This window comes from Phyllostomus discolor, chromosome 6, assembly GCF_004126475.2.
Source record: "Phyllostomus discolor isolate MPI-MPIP mPhyDis1 chromosome 6, mPhyDis1.pri.v3, whole genome shotgun sequence".
Lineage (NCBI taxonomy): Eukaryota > Metazoa > Chordata > Mammalia > Chiroptera > Phyllostomidae > Phyllostomus > Phyllostomus discolor.
The window spans coordinates 84224908-84244637 of NC_040908.2; the positions used below are offsets into that span (position 1 = coordinate 84224908).

The window sequence follows — 19730 nt, forward strand, 5'->3', positions numbered from 1 at the left end:
TGGGTTAAACAACAGAAATTTATTTTTTCATAATTTTCGAAACTGGAAGTTCCAGATTAAAGTGTTTTCAAGTTTGGTTTCTCCTGAGCTCTCTCCCCTTGCCTTGCAGAAAGTCTTGCTGTGCACATGGTCTTTCCTCTGCTTCATATCGCTGGTGTCTTTTCCTTTTCTTATGAGGATACTAGTCATATTGGATTAGGGTCCCACCCTTATGATCTTATTTAATCTTAATTACTTCTTTAAAGGCTAGGCCCTGTCTCCAAATGCAGTCATATTGGGGGTTAGGGCCTCAATATATGAATGGGGGTGGGACACAATTCAGTCTGTATTAAATATCTCTGTCTGCATGTATGTGCATTTGGCAAGTTTGTTTATTTTTGGTATGAATCTGAGACAGGAGAAGTACCAACCAAACTTAATATTGATCACTTGGTCAAGTAGAGAAGGAGAGGGTAAATTTGTTTTTTTTTTTTCTTTATAAATCTTAGTGGTGTTGGTTGGTCTTGTCACAGCAAGGATGTGTTGCTTTTCCCATGATTTTCTAGAAAGTATAAATTACTAAAATTTATCAAGAAGCAGAAACTCTGAACATACAAATAATTGTAGAAGAAATTTGAAAGGCTTTGAAGACTCGGCACTAAAAAGGTTACCATCAGGCACCAAAGATTTATCAACTAATTCTATGTGTTCTTCAAATTCCAGATAATCCCTTTTTTAATCAAGCCATTTGCTCAATAGAAAAAGATGAGAAGTACCCTAATGAAAGTTTTAAAAACAAGCATAAACTTAATACAAAATATGATAATGGTAGCTTACTCACAGATAGAACACTATAGAATGATTTTATTTGTGACTTATAAATGCAAACAAAAAATGTAAATTAAATCCAATAATACCTTTAAAAAGGACACATTGAGACTAAGGGTTTATTTTAGGAATGCAAAAAATGGTTCAGCATAAGAAAGCTATCAAACAGTTCATTATGAGCCCTGGCTGGCGTAGCTCAGTGGATTGAGCGCAGGCTGCGAACCAAAGCATCGCAGGTTCAATTCCCAGTCAGGGCACATGCCTGGGTTGCAGGCCACGGCCCCCAGCAACTGCACATTGGTGTTTCTCTCTCTCCTTCTTCCTCCCTTCCCTCTCTAAAAATGAATAAATAAAATCTTTTTAAAAACCCCCAAAAGAGTTCATTATGCTAGCATGTTGTTAACACCATTTGTTATGGAAAATCATGCCAAAATGTAGTGCTCTTTACTAATAAAAAAACTGAGCAAAATAGGAATATAATACTTTTTAATAGTTTGATGAACTTTTACGATATGATCTTAAGGGGGAAACGGTACAAAATGGTTTATATAGGATGTTCACACTTATATGTTATACAAACTGTTTCTTTGGTTTGTGTGCATATATCCATTCAGCAGATCTTTATAGAACAAGGCAAGTGTCCCAGCTGCTTGTACCACTTGACTAAGATGGTAGCTGCATTTAGGGTCTATGGTGTGGATCAGCATTGTCTAATAGAAATAAAATGCAAGGTATATAATGTAATTTAAAATTTCTAGTGACCACATTAAAAAATGTTAAACAGGAGCTTATAATTTAATAATATATTTTACTTAGCCCAATATATTCAAAATATTTCAATATATAATCAATATAAAAATTATTAATGAGCTATTTTACATTTTTTATAAGCTTTTCCAAATTTGATATTTTATACTTATAAGTACATCTCAAGTACATCTCAAATGAGATGTACAATTTCCGTATAAATAACTGATCTGTACTTAGATGTTATAAAATTTACAGTTGAAAAGTAGGTTCTATATTTAAGTTGTTCCAAAAATACTGAAAAATTCCAATAGCTGTATTGAGTAACAAAAAAATTATTTTCCTTTCGTATTCTCACATCAACAAAGTTAGCTTGTTTTTTTTGAATGAATTAATTTAACTTGGAAGCAAAAGCATATCAGTTTCAAAACTATGACTGAGTTAAGTAAATTCACTAACCTAGTCAAGTCACTACTATTAATATAGAATTCAAAATGGTTTTGCATACCTTTTTAAAAACCTAAATTTATCAAAACATCTTTAAATTCATTTTTTTTAATCAAGTAAAACTTATTCAAGTTCTTTTGGTATTTTTGGCAGTCAATCTACAATTAAAATCTTATGTATTTTGAATTTTGTTAGGAAAAATGATATGTTAATTGATTTATATTATGAAAAGGTTTAATTTCAATATCAGTTCTTGTATCTGTGTAGTGAGGTCACAAATACGCTTATCATTCTGTGGAACTTCACATGTAATATGATCTCAGAAAACACTGCCATTTCTGATTAGTGAATATTTGGTCAGCATTACTTTTGTTCCAAGAAAACCTTGAAGTATTACATTTCTTAATATAATAGAATATTCTTAATATAATTCTGTCAAAATGTGTTGGGGGAAAAAACTACCGTGTAAGGTATACTATAAAAGAGGTATTGAAGTATTCTGTTTGCTAGACTAGATATGCTATAATGTAAGGTGTTTATTTTACATAGGATTGTAAAATATTTTACATAGGATTACACTCAGTTCCTATGCAGAGATGAAACAAGGACATTTCTTTATTATTAAAGAACTGAGATATTATTCTAAAGTAGTTTCAACTTCATTTGCGGAACTTCTGAGTGCTTGTCATATAATCAGATCAGTAGAGCAACAGTAAATGATTATAATGTAGATGGTTAATACTTCATTGTTACAGAGTACAGGCAGTAATACAGTGCAGACAGATGATTCATTTGAGCAGTGAAAGTAAAATCATAATTGTATGTCATGCTTTGTTTTCCGCGCAGTCAGTTAAGATAGCTGTAGAATTATCTATGCTGTTTTCTTCCCCATCATCTTACAATTAAAGAATTCTAGAAAACTAGGGAACTTGAGAATAATCCAGACTGTGAAAAGTTTCTTGTTAAAAACTTTTTCTTTTGAATTCAGATTCGCCTCTTGATACTGATCTAGAAAATGAAAAAACATCTAAGATCATACTGGCTGAGATGCTTGGTGACATGATCTGGGAGGACTTGTCTGAGTGCCTCATTAAAAACTGTTTGGTTTATTCTATCCCAACAAATAGCAGCAAGTTACAGCAATATGAGGAGGTAAGAGAAGAGATATCACAGAAGGTTTTCAGAGACTGTAGGTTCTTACTGGTATCTTTTTTTTCTGAGACCCTTAGTTCTTTATAGCATTTTTAAGAGAATTATTAATAAGGAGTAGAAGGAAATTCCCCATAACTTTTTTTCTTTCTGGCTTCCTACCATTTGATTGGGAAGTATCATATTTTTACTAAGTGTATTTTGTTTAGTAAGAAAGTTTTGAAAAACAGTTATCCTTTTATTTATACTTGTATCAGCGATAATAGTTACTATGTTACACTTTTTTGTTTTTTTAGTGTTTCCTTGAACACTAAAATAAGTATATTTATTTTTAAAGGTCTTTGTACCTTTATCAAGTACAGTCAGAGATTTCTGTTGAAGATCCTCCTTCTAATGAATTTAAGGCAGGAAAAATATATAATAGTTTTGTACTTAGTAACTGCTGGTTTGTTCTAAAACTTAAATGACCTGTTGGCCCTTGTTCTTTTCTGTACACTGGATTTGACATTTTAATATTAAAATGGATGATATATATATCGTTCTTCTTTTTTCTTGTTTTTCTCAGATCATACAGTCCACTGAAGAATTTGAAAATGCCTTAAAGGAGATGAGGTTTTTGAAAGGAGATACCACTGATTTGCTGAAATATGCTCGTAATATCAATTCTCATTTTGCTAACAAGAAGTGTCAGGATGTGATTGTGGCGGCTAGAAACCTCATGACCTCTGAAATTCACAACACTGTGAAGGTATTGGAGTCATAGTATGTTACATTATGTTAAGGAAGCAGCTCATTTTTGAGACGAATATGGTAGACTGGAAGAGAGCATGACGATTGCTGAGCTCCCTGAGGGAGTTATTAATCTTCTGCATATTAGTTTTCTCATCGTTAGAGTGGTCCTAACATTTACCTTTTTCATAAGGTATTATGAGGTCCAGATTAGATAATGCACATGGAAGCATTGTATAAATTGAAAAAGTCTACATAAATGTAATGGATTACTATTGTTCAAATTAGATAATATGTCAACCTATAGGTTATTCTCAGCTTTTTAACTTGAATTTTTAGTACACAATTTTTTGACAGGTATAATTAGGTATTCTTTATGTCCAGAGATTATATCCTATTGTGAAAATGTTGATTTCATCTTTTAGGCTAATAGAGGTACTAGTTTTGAAGTTAAAAGGATAAAACAAAAAATATATGATCTTTTTAGAGTGTAAACAAATTATCTGCAAAGTTAATGGGCTGATTAATTTGCATTGAGGCGAATTTACTCCTTTGATCTTAGATAATTCTGTGTATTTTCTTCTCTTTTGTCTTTTCATCTCTGCATATGTAAAATTTTTGGTAAATGTAAGATATGAGATTAAAGCAACACGTAGACTAAGGTAACCTCTTATTAGAAAATTGCTGTTTCTGTCTGTCACTGCTGGTCCTAGGCTCTTTGTCCCTCTATCCCTTCTTTGCCTTCCTCCCATTTTTCTTGAGGTACCCTGGTGCTGTGTCCACGTCAGCACAATATGTAATTGGTCATTTGAGGGCATATATATTAACACCCTTTGAGGTAATTTTGGATTAAGGAGTTGAAATCTACTTATTACCAGGAATTGTGCTGTGTGGTTTTTTTTAAACATAAATATTAGTTGCTTATGTCACTCTTCTGCACAAAATCCAGTGGCTTCCTATCTTAGAGAAAGACCCAGTGGCCTTATAGTAGCCTCTAAGGCCTTACGTGGTCAGCCCCCTCGTTGCCTCTCTAACTCTGTGTTCTGCTATATTCTTCTTCTCTCATTGCTCTTCCCCGAATTTGCTGGGGCCACTTGGTTCATAGCCTTTGAACCTGTTATTCCCTGTACTTGGAACATTTTTACCATGAACCATACAACATTTGCTCCCTTTCCTGACCAGTCTTTTTAATAAAAATTGGGACCTCTCCCTATTTCCTGTACTTTTTCCTTGCTTTATCATATCGCTTATCAATGAACATTCCTTATGAATTATTTATTGTTTCTCCCTCTCTAGAAAATAAACTTCAGAAGGGCAGGGTTTGAGTTTTTTCTTTACTGTGTATCTCTAGCACCAGGAAAATCCCTGGTGCATACTACTATGTACTTTGTGTTCAGTCAGTATTTGGTAAATTAATTAATGTATATCTCATTGGCTTCTGCCATAAGTCCTTGACATAAGGAGAATTGTTACTGTATTGCTCTGTGACTCTGAGCTAAATATTTTAACATTGTTGGACCTCAGTTTCCTTTTCAGTAACATGACAGAATTGAATTAGACAATTTTTGAGCTCTCTATTCAACTAATTCTGACTTTCTATAAAACTACATTTTTTTCTGAGTACCCTGATTCTAATAGTTATCTTCTTGTAGATCAGGGTTTCTCAACATGGCACTGTTGATATTTGGGGATGGATAATTCTTTGCTGTGGGGAGATTGGTCTGTAGAAATTTTAGTAGCACCTGTAACCTCTTCTCACAGATGCCAGTAGCACCTCTCCCAGTTGTGAAAACCAGAAATGTCTCCAGACACTGTCAAGTGTTTCCTGGAGGGCAAAATTTGTTCTCAGTAGAGAACCTTTGCTCTAGATTCTAACCTGGTTCTTTCTTTTGGCATTTATGCCCTGGAATTAAACCTTTGAAACTGCCAACTTTGAAAAGCTCATCTTCCTTCTTTTCATAGATCATTTTAATTTCATTTACCTTTTATAGTCATCATCTAAATTTTCTCTGAGACGATTCCCTGTGTGTACCCACTATTTTCACAAAAGATCTAAAGTTGTGTTTTATTGTTGTTTGTTTTGTTCTTACATTTTAACCTGACAGGTATCATATTAGACCTTACATTCTTGCGTCTTGGGCTTCTCTCATCCTCCTTGTGAAGTTATTGTTTTGAGTCATGTCTATTCTGGGTCCACTAGTTTTCAGACAAACATTAGCACTTTTCTAATCATCTCTATAGTTATATTTTTTTTCTTCTGCAGTCTAATCTCAACCATAATTTTGACTGCTAGGTCCCTGACATTTATATTTCTATTTAAACTTGATAACATTTCTATGGAGTAGATAGTATGCCATTTTATAGATTAGGAAGGCAAGTCTGATGACTTAAACATTTCTATTAGACAACTTTTTCTATCATAAATGTTTTACAGAGGTCCAATATGTGCAGAGCAGAACCATACATCTTGCAGTGGGGTTAGGGAACCTGCTGCTTCTACCTGTTTAATTTCTCCTTTTTTTTGGCCCCTGAGGCATCTTTAAGGAGCAAGGTTTGAAAACCATTATTGCAATACAATTTCTCTTCCTTGCATGATGAGAAAATTGAGGTTCAGAGAGGTTAAATGACTTTGTCAAAAGTTAGGGTAAAAAATATCACTGATGTTTTCAGACAGGCAGCCAAGTATTCCTTTAACCTTGACTAAGTCTGGAAAGTTTCATTGTGTGTAAATGTTAGTGAGGCCTCTTTTGTTTTGACTTGGGATTTTTAAGGGAAGGATATGCTAGCCTGAATGAATTATTTCTTTGCCTTGTACTAACACATTTCTGGTGGGAAATGATTTGTTTAATGTTAAGAATTCAAGATCATACTGGTTTGCAATAATTTAATAGTTTAGACTGAGAAAGGTGATTTTGGAAGGCTCTTTCATTTACCTGAAATTTTGGGCCTATATCACAGCTTTGCTATTTTCAATAATATTAGCAGCACACAGAATTGGAGAATGGTAGTAAATAGTAAAGGGGATAGCTTATTTCTTGTGACACGCTCTCAACCCAAGATTGAGCAGTCATTAAAATACTGCCATATATACTCAAATCTTTTAAATACTCTGTAGAGCCACAGCTTTATCATTATGGAAGCAACCAGTACCTTATTTCTCACTGTATGCTTGCATTTGAGTTACTCTGAGGATAGTTTGTTTTCTACGTTTCTATGTTTGAATCTTAGATTACTCCTGATTCTAAGATTAGTGTGCCTGACTTACCCACTCCTGATGAGGATGACAAGCTACAAGTACAGAAAATGTCCACAACTCAGTACAATGAAGTGGTGAATTTACAGCCTGAAAATACATTGGACCAACATTCCTTTTCTTTGCCCACATGCCGTATCAGTGAATCTGTGAAGAAATTAATGGAACTTGCCTATCAGACTTTACTAGAGGCCACAACCAGCAGTGATCAATGGTAAGAGTTCTGAGCAGTGTGACAATGGCAGTGACTTGGTTAAACAGGTATCTGAACTGCCATTTATTAAGAAAACCAGTTGGAATCTTTTGGGTTTTCTTATCCCCTTGGTTAATATTTTTTTTTCCTAAAACAACAGCATAGCACACATATATATTGGTAATTAACTTTTCTTTACAGTAATATACATCTTACAGCAAGGTATAAGAAATAGAAGCATGTATGTGGATGGACTAAGGGGTTTCTTTGATGTTAAAAATTGTTATTTTTTTAACAAAAAGCTCTTTAATTTTTGTTTATATTGAATGATATTACATGAGAAAGCATGTGTAAGGAACTTAGAATGCTATTTGGAAAATGATTAATACATGTTTTTTATTGTTGATGGTAGTGGTAATAGTAGTTGTTTCATCTGCTCCAGCTTACTATAGCCCTTTAGCTTAACATTTTTTTTTACCTTTTGAAATCTAGGCCCTAAATAGTTAATGTTTTTAAAAATTGATTTTAGAGAGAGAGGAAGGGGGAGAGAAGAAAAAAACATCGATTTGTTGTTCTACTTACTTGTGCATTCATTGGTTGATTTTTACAGTGTCCCGACTGGGGATCGAACACGCATCCTTGGTGTATCAGGGCGATGCTCTAACCAGCTGAGCTATGGAGCCAGGGCCTTAATTAATTTACATTTTAAGTGTTTATTTTCTGAAGTAGTAATAGTTTGTTAGGCAGCCAAAGTTAGAAAGTAGAGAATGGAATGTACAAAAGATCACCCCAAACTCTGTTCCACAGAATCTCTTCTTGTAAACTCCTTCCTATTCCTAGACTAAATTGAAGAGAAAATGGCAGGCTATAGCCCAAGCTGGTTGCAGAACAGATTTACAAAAGCTTCTTTAGTTTGTATTTATATGTAGTAGTTTTTTACTTCACATTGCGAGAGTAGGAAACACTTTGAGCTAGGGCTGGACTTAATCAAATTGCATCTTAAGATGCAATCTGAAAGATGGGCTTTCAGAGTTTCAGTTTTTACCTTGACATGTAAACAAACCTCTTTATTTTATTTTGCTCTAGAAAGAACATGTTTACCAAGATACTTCTGTGACTTTAATGAATCATTATATTCACAAGTTTACCCAGTTTTAATATAAGTAGGAAGAAGAATACATGTAAAGGAAGTATATACTGCTTTGGCAAAATATATATAAGAGTGACTATTTCTTCACATGGCATTCACCTGAAATATACCAGATAAGTTAGGGATGCAAGACAATATTTTCTAAATTATTTGAGAATACAGAATACCCAACAATATTTTTGTATACTGAATATCTATGGGCATCTTTTCACTAAAAGAAAGTTTTTAACAGGACAAACAAAAACACAACTATACTGCAGTAACCCACTTCTCTATTGTTAAACCTCAAAGAACAACACATACAGCAAAAATACAATGAAATAAACAGGTATTACAGTAATGAAGCAGTAACTGTGTTGGGGTATAGTAACCGTAACTTACTTTCCTAAATGTGAAATTCCTGTACATAGTTTAAGATACTCTTATGTAGAAGTAAGTACACAAACCTTATATTTGCTCTTTCTAAGTGCATTTTAATAATAATCTTTAGGTATTTTAAGGCCAGATATAAAGGGCAAAAAACTTGAGGTTAAATTCTGTTCTAGAAATGTTGACTCCTGTCCTTGCATTGAGGTAAGAAGGAGAAAAGGTGAAAGCTGAAAGTCAGGCTGATTCTAAAAGGACCAAGTCAATGCCTTTATTGATATCTTGCCCTTTGCAGAGTGCATCAGTGAGTAGGTAACATTTACTTGAGGCTTAGCTCCATTTGTTACTGAAGGGATACTCTGGGTACTGGCAGAAAACAAGGCTTTAGGTGGAATGATGCTATTAAAATTATTCAGGAATCTAGGTTTCTAGGACTGCAGTCTAGTTAGTAAATACTGGTTGAGAATGTATAGGGTCTGGCAGAAGTAATGCTTGCTTGAGTGTGGTTAGTAAGGTATTAATTATGGGTGTAATAATTTATAGTTTTAATTTGAACATTTCACCTAAAATGTCATACGGTATGCTTGAATTTGGTGACTATGATGATACTGTTGTGTTACAGAGTTACATACTAACGATTTTGTAATAAAAGATTTTGTAGTACAAAAAGGAGGTGTTATTTGTGCTGGACCCTATATTTCCATCTACATTAATGGTGTTTTCAGCAGTGACCAAGGCAGGTATTCTCTCAAATTCTAGTTTTGGCTGATGACTCTCACTTACGGTGCACTTAGTTTTAATTTTTTTCTCATTTCCAGTATATCCTTATGCATATCTATTGAAATTGTTTTCTTTTTAGTGCTGTTCAACTTTTCTACTCAGTAAGGAATATCTTCCATTTGTTCCATGATGTTGTACCAACATATCATAAGTAAGTGCCACTATATATTATTCCTGTATAATGTTGTATGTCTAAAAAATGTTTGTAAGTCACGTTAAAACCAGTAATCTTTATACTCCCACCAAAGATATTTTGGTTACTAAAATTTTTACAATGAAATGCAGTAAGCCATTTAAAATACATGTTTGAAAGACACAGGTCATTTACTAATAAGTTAATAAAGGTACTCTAATGTTACAATATAATGGGTGATAGAAATTTTAAAACTCAAAAGAACTTGACCCTTTTTTTTTCCTTAGATTTTATTTATTTATTTATTTTAGAGAGGGAAGGGAGGGAGATGAGAGAGAGAGAGAAACATCAATGTGTGGTTGCTGGGGGTTATGGCCTAAAACCCAGGCATGTACCCTGGCTGGGAATTGAACCTGCGACACTTTGGTTCGCAGCCCGAGCTCAATCCACTGAGCTATGCCAGCCAGGGCTTGACCCTATTTTTGATGGTAGATGTTTTCAGATCTGTCTCACTTTACTTGGCTACAAAACAAAAAGGCCATCATTCCATATTGCTATCTAGTAAGCATATTAGATTTTCTCTTGGCTTTGCTGACTTTCTACCACAAGGGTTTGCCTTTGAACAGTCAAATATGATCAGCCACTCTTCCTAGTTATCCTAGGCTGTATATATACTTAATGTCTTGGATTTTTAAAAGTTTCTTTTAATATGAATCTGAAAAGTTTCTCATAGCTTTAAGCCTCTAAGAACTCTCTCTGTTAAACACATTAAGTGTTTTGAGTGTCTTTTATAAATGTTTTAAATATTATGTCAGCAAAGCTATTCTTAGTGGAGGGTTCTGGTTTTAAAGAAAAAAGTTAGTTGATTGTGGTATTTTTAGTTCAGATTTTCAACATTTGAGATGTTTTTAAGCAAGCACATCAGTTTTTTTTTTTAATAAAAGAAAGCTTATTGATTGTGAACCTTATTTTTATTTGTATTTTCTTTGCTGTGGTTTAAAATTTTTATTTCACTTTCTACTTTGTCAAGTAAAGAAAAAGGGAAAACATCATTTGGTCAGCTAATAGCCATATCCTTAGAGACATGTTGGCTTAAAAGTTCCATGATTAGAAAGGTTTTTCACACTGGTATGAATTTAGATTTACTTTTTATATGATCTTGGAACTTTGTGCTGGACCAGTGGTTTACAAACTTGAATATGCATCATAATTACCAGGAAGCACTGTTAAAATATAGATCGCTAGATCCTGTGCCCAAGATTTCTTGAATACAATAGGACCGGAATTATTCAGTCTGGAATTTTAAACAAATTTCCAGGTGATGCTGATGTTGCTTGTCAGGGGACCACACTGTGAAAACCACTTGTTTAGACTAGAGTTCTCAGCTTTGCCAATATTTTAGAATTGCTTATGAAGCCTTAAGAAGATATATGTTTGCCTAGGTCCTACCCCTAGCGATTTTGATTTATAGGTTGGTTTAAGACCCACACCTCTGTGGTTTTTTTAAAGCCTTATAAATTATTCTGATGTGTAGCTCAAAATGAGGACAACTGTCTGAGATTGTTAGCTTCTGAGCTTGTATATTTAGCCTAACACTAATTAAATCAGCAAACTAGGAAGTATTAGTTGAAGGACTGCTTAGAAGATATAGAGCAGAAAATCTCTTCCCTAGTTGATTAGGGAGACTAAAATGTGTAGAAGATTTAGAGGAGTGATTTTTGATACTGCATGGAAAATAAAACTACCTGGGAAGATTTAAAATATAAATCTTCTGCCCTGGCTTCATGCAGAAGTTGTGATTTACTTTGTATGGGGTGAAGTCTAAACGTGCATCTATTTCTTTAAGTATATTTTATTGATTATGCTATACCAGTTTTCCTAGTTTTTTTCCTCCCCTCTATCCCTTCTCCACCCTGCACTCCTCCCCCCACCCTCCAGCATTCCCCTCCTTAGTTCATGGGCTGTACATGTCAGTTCTTTGATGTCTCTGTTTTCTATACTATTGTTAACCTCCCCCTGTCTATTTTATGCCTACCAATTAATGCTTCTTAGTCCCTGTACCTTCCCCTGCCATTTTTCCCCTCCCCCTCCCCACAGAAAACACTCCGTGTGACCTCTATTTCTCTGGTTCTGTTCCTGTTCTAGTTGTTCACTTAGTTTTAGTTTTTGTTTTTTAGGTTCAGTTGTTGATAGTTGTGAGTTTGTCACTTGTTCATAGTTTTTGATTTCTTAGATAAGCTCCTTTATCATTTCATATAATAAGGGCTTGGTGATGATGAGCTCCTTTAACTTGACCTTATCTGGGAAGCACTTGATCTGCCCTTGCATTCTAAATGACAACTTTGTTGGATAGAGTAATCTTGGATGTAGATCCTTGCCTTTCATGACTTCAAATAGTTCCCGGACTTCCTGGAAGTTTATTTCCTTCTCCAGATTGGGGAAGTTTTCCTTCATTATTTGTTTAAATAAGTTTTCAATTTCTTCCTGTTCTTTTTCTGGTACTCCTATGATTTGGAGGTTGGAACACTTAAAGTTGTCCCAGAGGTTCCCAAGCCTCTCCTCATTTTCTTGAATGCTTGTTTCTTCATTCTCCAGTTGGATGTTTATTTCTTCCTTTTGTTCCAAATTGTTGATTTGAGTCTGGGTTTCCTTCCCTTCACTGTTGGTTCCCTATACATTTTGCTTTATTTCACTTTGGGTTGCCATCATTTTTTCCTTCATTTTGCGACCATCCTCAACCATTTCCGTGAGCATCCCAATTACCAGTGTTTTGAACTCTGCATGAGATAGGTTGTCTCTCTCCTCTTTGCTTAGCTCTTTTTGTGGAGTTTTGATCTGTTCTATCATTTTGGCCATATTACTCTGTCTCTGCACACCTGTTAAGTTGTTAGGGGGTGGAGCCTTAGACATTCCCCAAGGCATAGCAAAGCTCTTTTCTGCGTTGTGCCACCGTCTGTGGGGAAGGGGGACAATGCCGCTCTCTTATTTTGCTCTAGCCCCACTTTCCAGCAAACTCAGACTCTCCAGTGAGACGAGGAGTTATTGCTGCCGTGCAGCACCACTGCAGTATTTAACAGCTAGTTTTGAGTCTTTAGTTTCCCATTCAGCCAACCCCGCCTCCTTGCCTGCATGGTCCACCGCCTTGTCCTCTCCATCCAGCTGCCTGTCTTCCGTCTCCACCTCTCCTACTGGTGTGGGCGAATGTTTGACTCCTTGATTGTCAGAATTCCATGCAGTTTCATTTTCTGGCAGTTCTGGTTGTTTATTGTTTTTAAATTGGTTGTTATCACCTTTTGGTTGTGTGGGGAAGTGAAGTGTTTCTACCTATGCCCCCATCTTGGCTGGAACTCTAAACATATATCTATTTAAAAATTTCCAGTATACTCTAATCTGTAGCCAGCTTTGAAAACTAATGGATTGGAAAATAGTTAAATGCTTTATTATATAAATGAAACAGGAATTTGGAGAATGGGAAAGTAAATCTGTGTTTCTACAAACTGATCAGAGATAAATTTCAAGGGATTTACTATGTGTAGCTATGCTAGGTTTCCAATACAAAGAGTTGATACAGGTAAACATCTTAATTCCCTTAGTCTTTCTTGTTTGTCGCTCACTGGGATAGTTTTATAGGATAAGGTCACATTCAGGCAGAACTTTCTGATTGAATATGAGTGGGAGTGATTGAGAGTATATCTTGTTATGTCCAGCATTTATACAGTAGATAATAATTAAAGCCTAGAAATAATTATGAGTAGTAACTTCATCAACTGTAACCTCAGTAACAGATGATTTCTTTTTTCTTTCTACCCCTTTTCCTGTACTAGGGAGAACCTTCAAAAACTACCCCAGTTGGCTGCCATTCACCACAACAACTGTATGTATATTGCTCATCACTTGCTGACCCTCGGGCATCAGTTCAGATTACGCCTTGCCCCCATTCTTTGTGATGGCACTACTACTTTTGTGGATCTTGTACCTGGCTTCAGGAGACTTGGTAACTGATACCTTAAATTTAGTAAAGCATATTGATTATGCAGCTTCTCAGCCTGGTATCTTTGTAATTTATGAATGAGGCATTTAGAAATTAGATGGTGGTCCTGAGCTATATTGGAAAGTAGGAGGGCATTTAATTTGCAAGTGTCCCAGTTTTTTAATTTTATAAAGTGAATGCAGTCTTTGTGGAAGCATTACTTTTTCATGACATGATTTCATGGTACATTAGAGTTTTAACTGCATAGCCGGTGTTCAGTGAATTCACCAAATCAGAATTATGTCAGTAGAATGACAAATGATAAGATTTCTATTTGCATTGTTGGTAAGAGCTCACTAATGTCAGTGCTTGTTATTTTGCAAAACCTTGTGACAGTCCCATCCTCTTCTACCTCCCTTAGCTTTATTGGAATTGAAAATCAGAAGAAATGAATGTGGAGTAAATCAATATGTTTACTATAATGATAGCCTAAGAAAAGCAGAGAATCTATATAACTCACTTAGCTTTTCACCTGGTTTTTCTTAGGTAATATAGATCTTTCAGAAAAATAAGTAGCTGCTTTTTCTGTATAAGTAATTTTTTCATTTCTGAGTCTAGACAAACTATTTGAAAAGACTTACTGTCTTGAGGGTAGGTTTGGAAGAGGTAGGTAATGTGTTAGAAATGATTGCTTTTAGTAACCTTAGGGTAGCTTTATGATGTTATCTAGCAAACAAGTATTTTTAAGTAGAACAGATACATGGTACATGTTTCTGTCCTCTTCCACCTTAGTTTTGCAGTGTATAATTGAACAACTTTTAGAACTTTTTATTCTCATTTTTCATCATAGGAACAGAGTGTTTTTTGGCCCAAATGCGGGCACAGAAAGGAGAACTTCTGGAAAGATTATCAAGTGCTAGGAACTTTTCAAATATGGATGATGAAGAGAACTATTCTGCGGCGAGTAAAGCAGTCCGTCAGGTGGGATTCTTTTGTTAGCCCTGGAATTTCTGCTTTATCTTTACCTATACCTCCTTGTTTTTTAAATAGCAAAGAATCTGTAACAGGTAACTCAGTTGATTCCACACACCTCCCATGGGAAAATCTGGATACTTGTTAGAGTCATATTTAACCATCTTTCCCTTCCTTTGCTCTACCAAGCCAATAGGAAGCTACCTTTCCATCACCTCACTAATGTGACAGGTCATTGAGTCTATCAAAGCAAATATTTAACCTGTGAACTTGAGTTTGGGAAATTTGAAATATTAGCTTTCATCTTAATGCTTCTCCTTCCTGCATGATTTATTTTTTAGTCTAGTTTTCATGTAGTAGGCATATCACTAAGGTTTAGTATTCAAGAAGCACATTTTCTATATTGTTTTACATCACCTTTATATAATCATTCTTCTTTCATAAACACACAAATGATGAATATAAATCTGGAAAGAGGTTGCAACAGTTTCTCTTCTATGTAAATAGTTGTGTTCTTCTGACAGGTACTGCATCAGCTGAAGAGACTTGGACTTGTGTGGCAGGATGTCCTGCCAGTGAATATATATTGCAAGGCTGTGGGGACTTTACTCAATACAGCAATTTCTGAGATTATTGTCAGAATCACTGCCCTAGAGGTAAGAGTCATTAGATGCCTCACCAGACTTGATATGCAATTCTTGTCCCAGATTGTCACTTTACTAAGAAAGTGTTGTTAAAGTCTCAGTTTTACTCAGTAGTGATGGTAAGAGAAATTGTTCATGTTTTATGTCTAACTCATTATACTGTTGTTGTTTTTTCAGTTTTGTCTTAATTCTGTCTTGCTCTAGAGACTTGGTAATGTTTATCTTTTATACCTATGTAAGAAAGTATGATTATACTGTTTCTCCAACTAGCATTATGAATGAGGAGTTTGGAAGCTGGGTAGTCCTGAGATGGATTGTAAAGTATGGAGTCATATATTTATTTAATTTGCAAGTGAATGAAATAATTTAATTTAGTAAAGTGAAATGCAGCCTTGTGCAGGCACCACTTTTCTAACATACTCCTGCAGTTGTGATTATATGTGTGATCCATCTCATGCCTCTGAAGGATAGATTGGCTAACCCCTTATTTTTAATAACATTCCTTGCTTTGCAGCAAGCTTTGTTGCATTTTACTGGAGAAATGGGCTCTTTCATGTAGGCAAACTAAATTACTAACAATTTGTTGAACATATTTTGTATCATTTTAGCTTCAGGAGTATTATCAGAGAGTTGATGAAATCTAGTGTCTGATAAGATGTGCTAAATTGATTGGAAAACATCTTGCTGTAGTTGACTGCCTGGACAACATGCACCAAAGATCTGCCCTATCCTTCCTACTAAAATGACCCAATTCTATTCTCTTGTGTTCCATTTGTGCAAAACCAGGACATCTCTACGGAAGATGGTGATAGATTATATTCCTTATGCAAAACAGTGATGGATGAAGGACCCCAGGTATTTGCACCTCTGTCTGAAGAAAGCAAGAATAGGAAGTATCAAGAAGAAGTTCCAGTTTATGTGCCAAAATGGATGCCATTCAAAGAACTGATGATGATGTTACAGGCCAGCCTGCAGGAAATTGGGGATCGGTGGGTAGAGGCATATATCTTTTCACAGATACAAAGAGTATTAATGTCATTAATAGCAATGCTTTGCTCCTTCTTTCTTTCTCTCTCTCCCTCCCCCTTTCCTCCTCCTCTCTCTCTCCCTCTCTTTTTCTCCCTCTCCCCCTCCCTCTCCTCCCTCCCTCTCTATCACTCTCTGTCCCCCCCTCTGTTTTTCTCCCCCTCCCTCTCTCCCCCCCTTTCTCCTTTCCTTTCCTTTCTTTCCCTTTCCCTTTCCTTTTCCTTCCTTCCCTATTTGCCTGGGAAGATTATTTTTATTTAAGATTTTTATTTTTCAAATACAGTTGACATACAGTATTATATTAGTTTTGGGTGTACAACATAGTGATTACACATTTGTATAATTTACAAAGTGATCTTCCTGATGAAGTCTACTACCCATCTGATACCATGTATAGTTACTATAATATTTTGTCTATTTCTTAATGTTACCCAGGAAAGAGTTTCATATTGAGTAGCAGTAGTTGGGGGCCTTTGTAAGTTGTCTAGCATTGTGTGTACAGATAATCATGAAATAAGACTTCTTATTTCATATGATTGTGGTCTTGAACATGTTGCTTTGGGATCTTGGATTTGTAAGAAGTACACCTTCTGACACCTAGATGGAAATTGATGCCTATGGTAACCAACAGTGAATGCATTTTAACATGGGCTTTGGCATGTTAACAGAGAAGTGACTTTTGTTTGTATTACATAACCTCAAACCACTGTTTGAGTGAACAGCAGTTTTTCTGCAGGGCATAGACTAGGTTTAGAGATTAAGCACCACCCACATAGTAGATGTTTTTTCTGACCACAGTCAGTTAACATTGCTGTCTTGGTAATTGTATGCTGCCTGTATCATACCATACTGAGTGCGTGGAAGTCATCTATACTATACAAAGCAGTATAGATGTGGGTTAGTTACACACTCATGGATGCTTTTACTGTCTTGGTAGATTATTAACAAGTATATACCTTGCATAGGGAGCTCCCTGAGTAGGCTTTAAGGTCAGTCTCCATCCCTATAGCTTCTTGTTTATATGCTGTAGTTTGGTTTATTAACAGATCCTCAATTATATTAGACCTAGATAGGTCTGAATTTTTCTCAGCAAATACCGTCTTTTCTAGAATAATATAATGTAAATGAGATTTCTACTTGAAAAAATCATAACAAAATACTTCTAACTTATATTTAGTACAAAATTTGTTTTATTTATTTGTTATTTACAAGTTCTTAGTGTGTAGTAGGAGACATCTTTAGGTAAGACACCAGAGATCAGCAGATAATTTTTCTTTTGCTGTTAAAGGGGTCTCTTATAGCCTAAGATTGATCATTAATTTCTTGTCACGAGAAAAATTATAATACTGATATATCTTAGCTTCTTTTTCTTTTCTGTCTAGAATGATTTTTTTCTTCCAGGATCAGAAAATATAAGGATAATCACTAGTAGAGTAAATATTTTTACCAAAGAAACTACCTCTAGTTTTGTACTTTAAATATTTTAAAATTATAAAATGTGCATATCAAAAAGTATAGTATATATAACATGTACTCACAGTGTAAAGAAAAAGAGTAAAATAAATGTTCATATACCTATTATCCAACTGAAGAAAAATATTACCCGTACCTTTGATGACTCTTGTGTACTTTCCAAAATTCTCCTGATCAGATAATTACTATCTTGAATTTCATGTCATTTCCTTGCCTTTCTTTATAGTTTTACCACATTTGCACATATTCCTAAACAATACAAAGTTTAGACTTGCCTGTTTTTCAGCTTGCTATAAATGGAATCTCCTATAACTTGCTTCTTTTGTTCAGTATTATGTTTTTGAAATTCATTCACAATGGTGTATGTAGCTATAGTTCATTTTCACTGCTGTATCATGCTCCATTAAACAGATACTTCATAATTTATCCCTGCTGCTTCAAATTTATACCAGTACTTGGTATTAATCAGACTTTAAATTTTTGCTAACTGGTGTGACTTTTGCTTATTGTCATTGTAATTTACATTTCTCTAAATTCTAGTGATGTTGAGCATTTATTGATCATTCATTTTTCTTCTGTTGTAAAATGCCTGTTCCTAGTTTTTGCCCTTTAATGGGTTGTTTGTGATTTCATCACTTATTTATGGGAGTTCTCTGTGTATTTTTTATACCAATTCTTTGTCAGTTGAAATTTGTTGTCTGTGGTTCACTTTTTGAAGTAGTTACAGATCCCAATACTCCATGTAACATGAAGATGTGGTCATAATTATCGAGTTCAAACAGGGCTCAGTAAGTATAATAGTCTTATCTTCCTAACTTGCTCTCTTCATCTGTCTGTGTTGATACCAGGATGGAGCCAAGAGGCAGAAGGGGTCAAAGAGATTGAGTGATAGATCCATAAAGAAGGGGAAGGATGTCAGGATTTGTTTTATTGCTACTTATACAAGCATTTGGGGTTAAATAAGCAATTTTTAAATCTTGCTTATACTTCAGAGACATAATAGGAAATAGAATTTTATCTTTTGTTTTTCAGGTGGGCAGATGGAAAAGGACCTTTGGCAGCTGCATTCTCTTCCAGTGAAGTAAAAGCTTTAATTCGCGCCTTGTTCCAGAATACAGAAAGAAGAGCAGCTGCCCTTGCGAAGATTAAATAGCTCTATATTCCTAAGAAAGCCATGTCTAGACCATGTGGATTCCTCTCGTGGCATAATTCTTTAAAGACTTCTTGAAATTGCCCATTGGTCTTGGTGAACCAAGTTCAGTTATAATGGAAGTTCAGTTTCACCTAGGAACGCCGTACCTTGTGGCCTGTATGAGGCTTTGTTAAAGAATTAGATGTTAGATAAGACAGGACATCAAGTTGAAGTACCTTAATTTGATGACTTTCTAGCTACCCTCCCTGATAAGAAACTGTGGGGCTGCATTGTTTCCTGTTGCTTCCCCTCTGGGAACTGTATTAATTGTAAATGTAGACCCTTGCCTTCAGTCAGGGAATCCTGGAGATTTGTGAGCAAAGGGGAAATATATTTTGGGGGGTAGGAGAACCATATTTTGTCTTGTAGGAATTAATAAGAATTCCTAAAATTTCTTTCCAATAAATAATACTTTGAAGAGTGAGTGTCTTTAATAACATAGGGGCTTTGACAAAAGAGACCAATTTTTCTTACATTTGATGCCACTCTTTTATTGACAGTTAGGGTCCTCACAAAGGGCTCACCAGCCTTTTATCCTCTCCATTACGCTGTCTGATAATTTCTTAAAATGCCTAGGACTCCTAGGACTTTTAGTATAAATTTTTGACATTTTCACTATTTCAACTAAATTCTATTTTTAAAATATTTTTTATTTTATAATTACAGTTAACATGCAGTATTATTAGTTTTAGTTGTACA

The 19730-nt window shown here is 35.0% G+C and overlaps 1 protein-coding gene across 2 annotated transcripts in view; it reads left to right on the forward strand.

Moving 5' to 3' along the window:
• The window catches only part of ZW10 (zw10 kinetochore protein), a 34308-nt gene extending 14853 nt beyond the window's left edge, over nt 1-19455 (forward strand). Inside the window, exons 8-16 of one of the 2 annotated variants that reach the window (XM_036028540.1) lie at nt 2990-3153; nt 3716-3898; nt 7108-7346; nt 9701-9772; nt 13579-13748; nt 14575-14705; nt 15221-15352; nt 16127-16329; nt 18872-19455. In XM_036028540.1, the coding sequence (XP_035884433.1) occupies nt 2990-3153; nt 3716-3898; nt 7108-7346; nt 9701-9772; nt 13579-13748; nt 14575-14705; nt 15221-15352; nt 16127-16329; nt 18872-18992 (1415 nt within the window). In that variant the 3' untranslated portion in view covers nt 18993-19455. The remainder of the gene's footprint in view (nt 1-2989; nt 3154-3715; nt 3899-7107; nt 7347-9700; nt 9773-13578; nt 13749-14574; nt 14706-15220; nt 15353-16126; nt 16330-18871) is intronic. The other variant, XM_028515670.2, reaches the window with a different exon arrangement.
• The last annotated feature ends 275 nt before the right edge of the window (nt 19456-19730 follow it).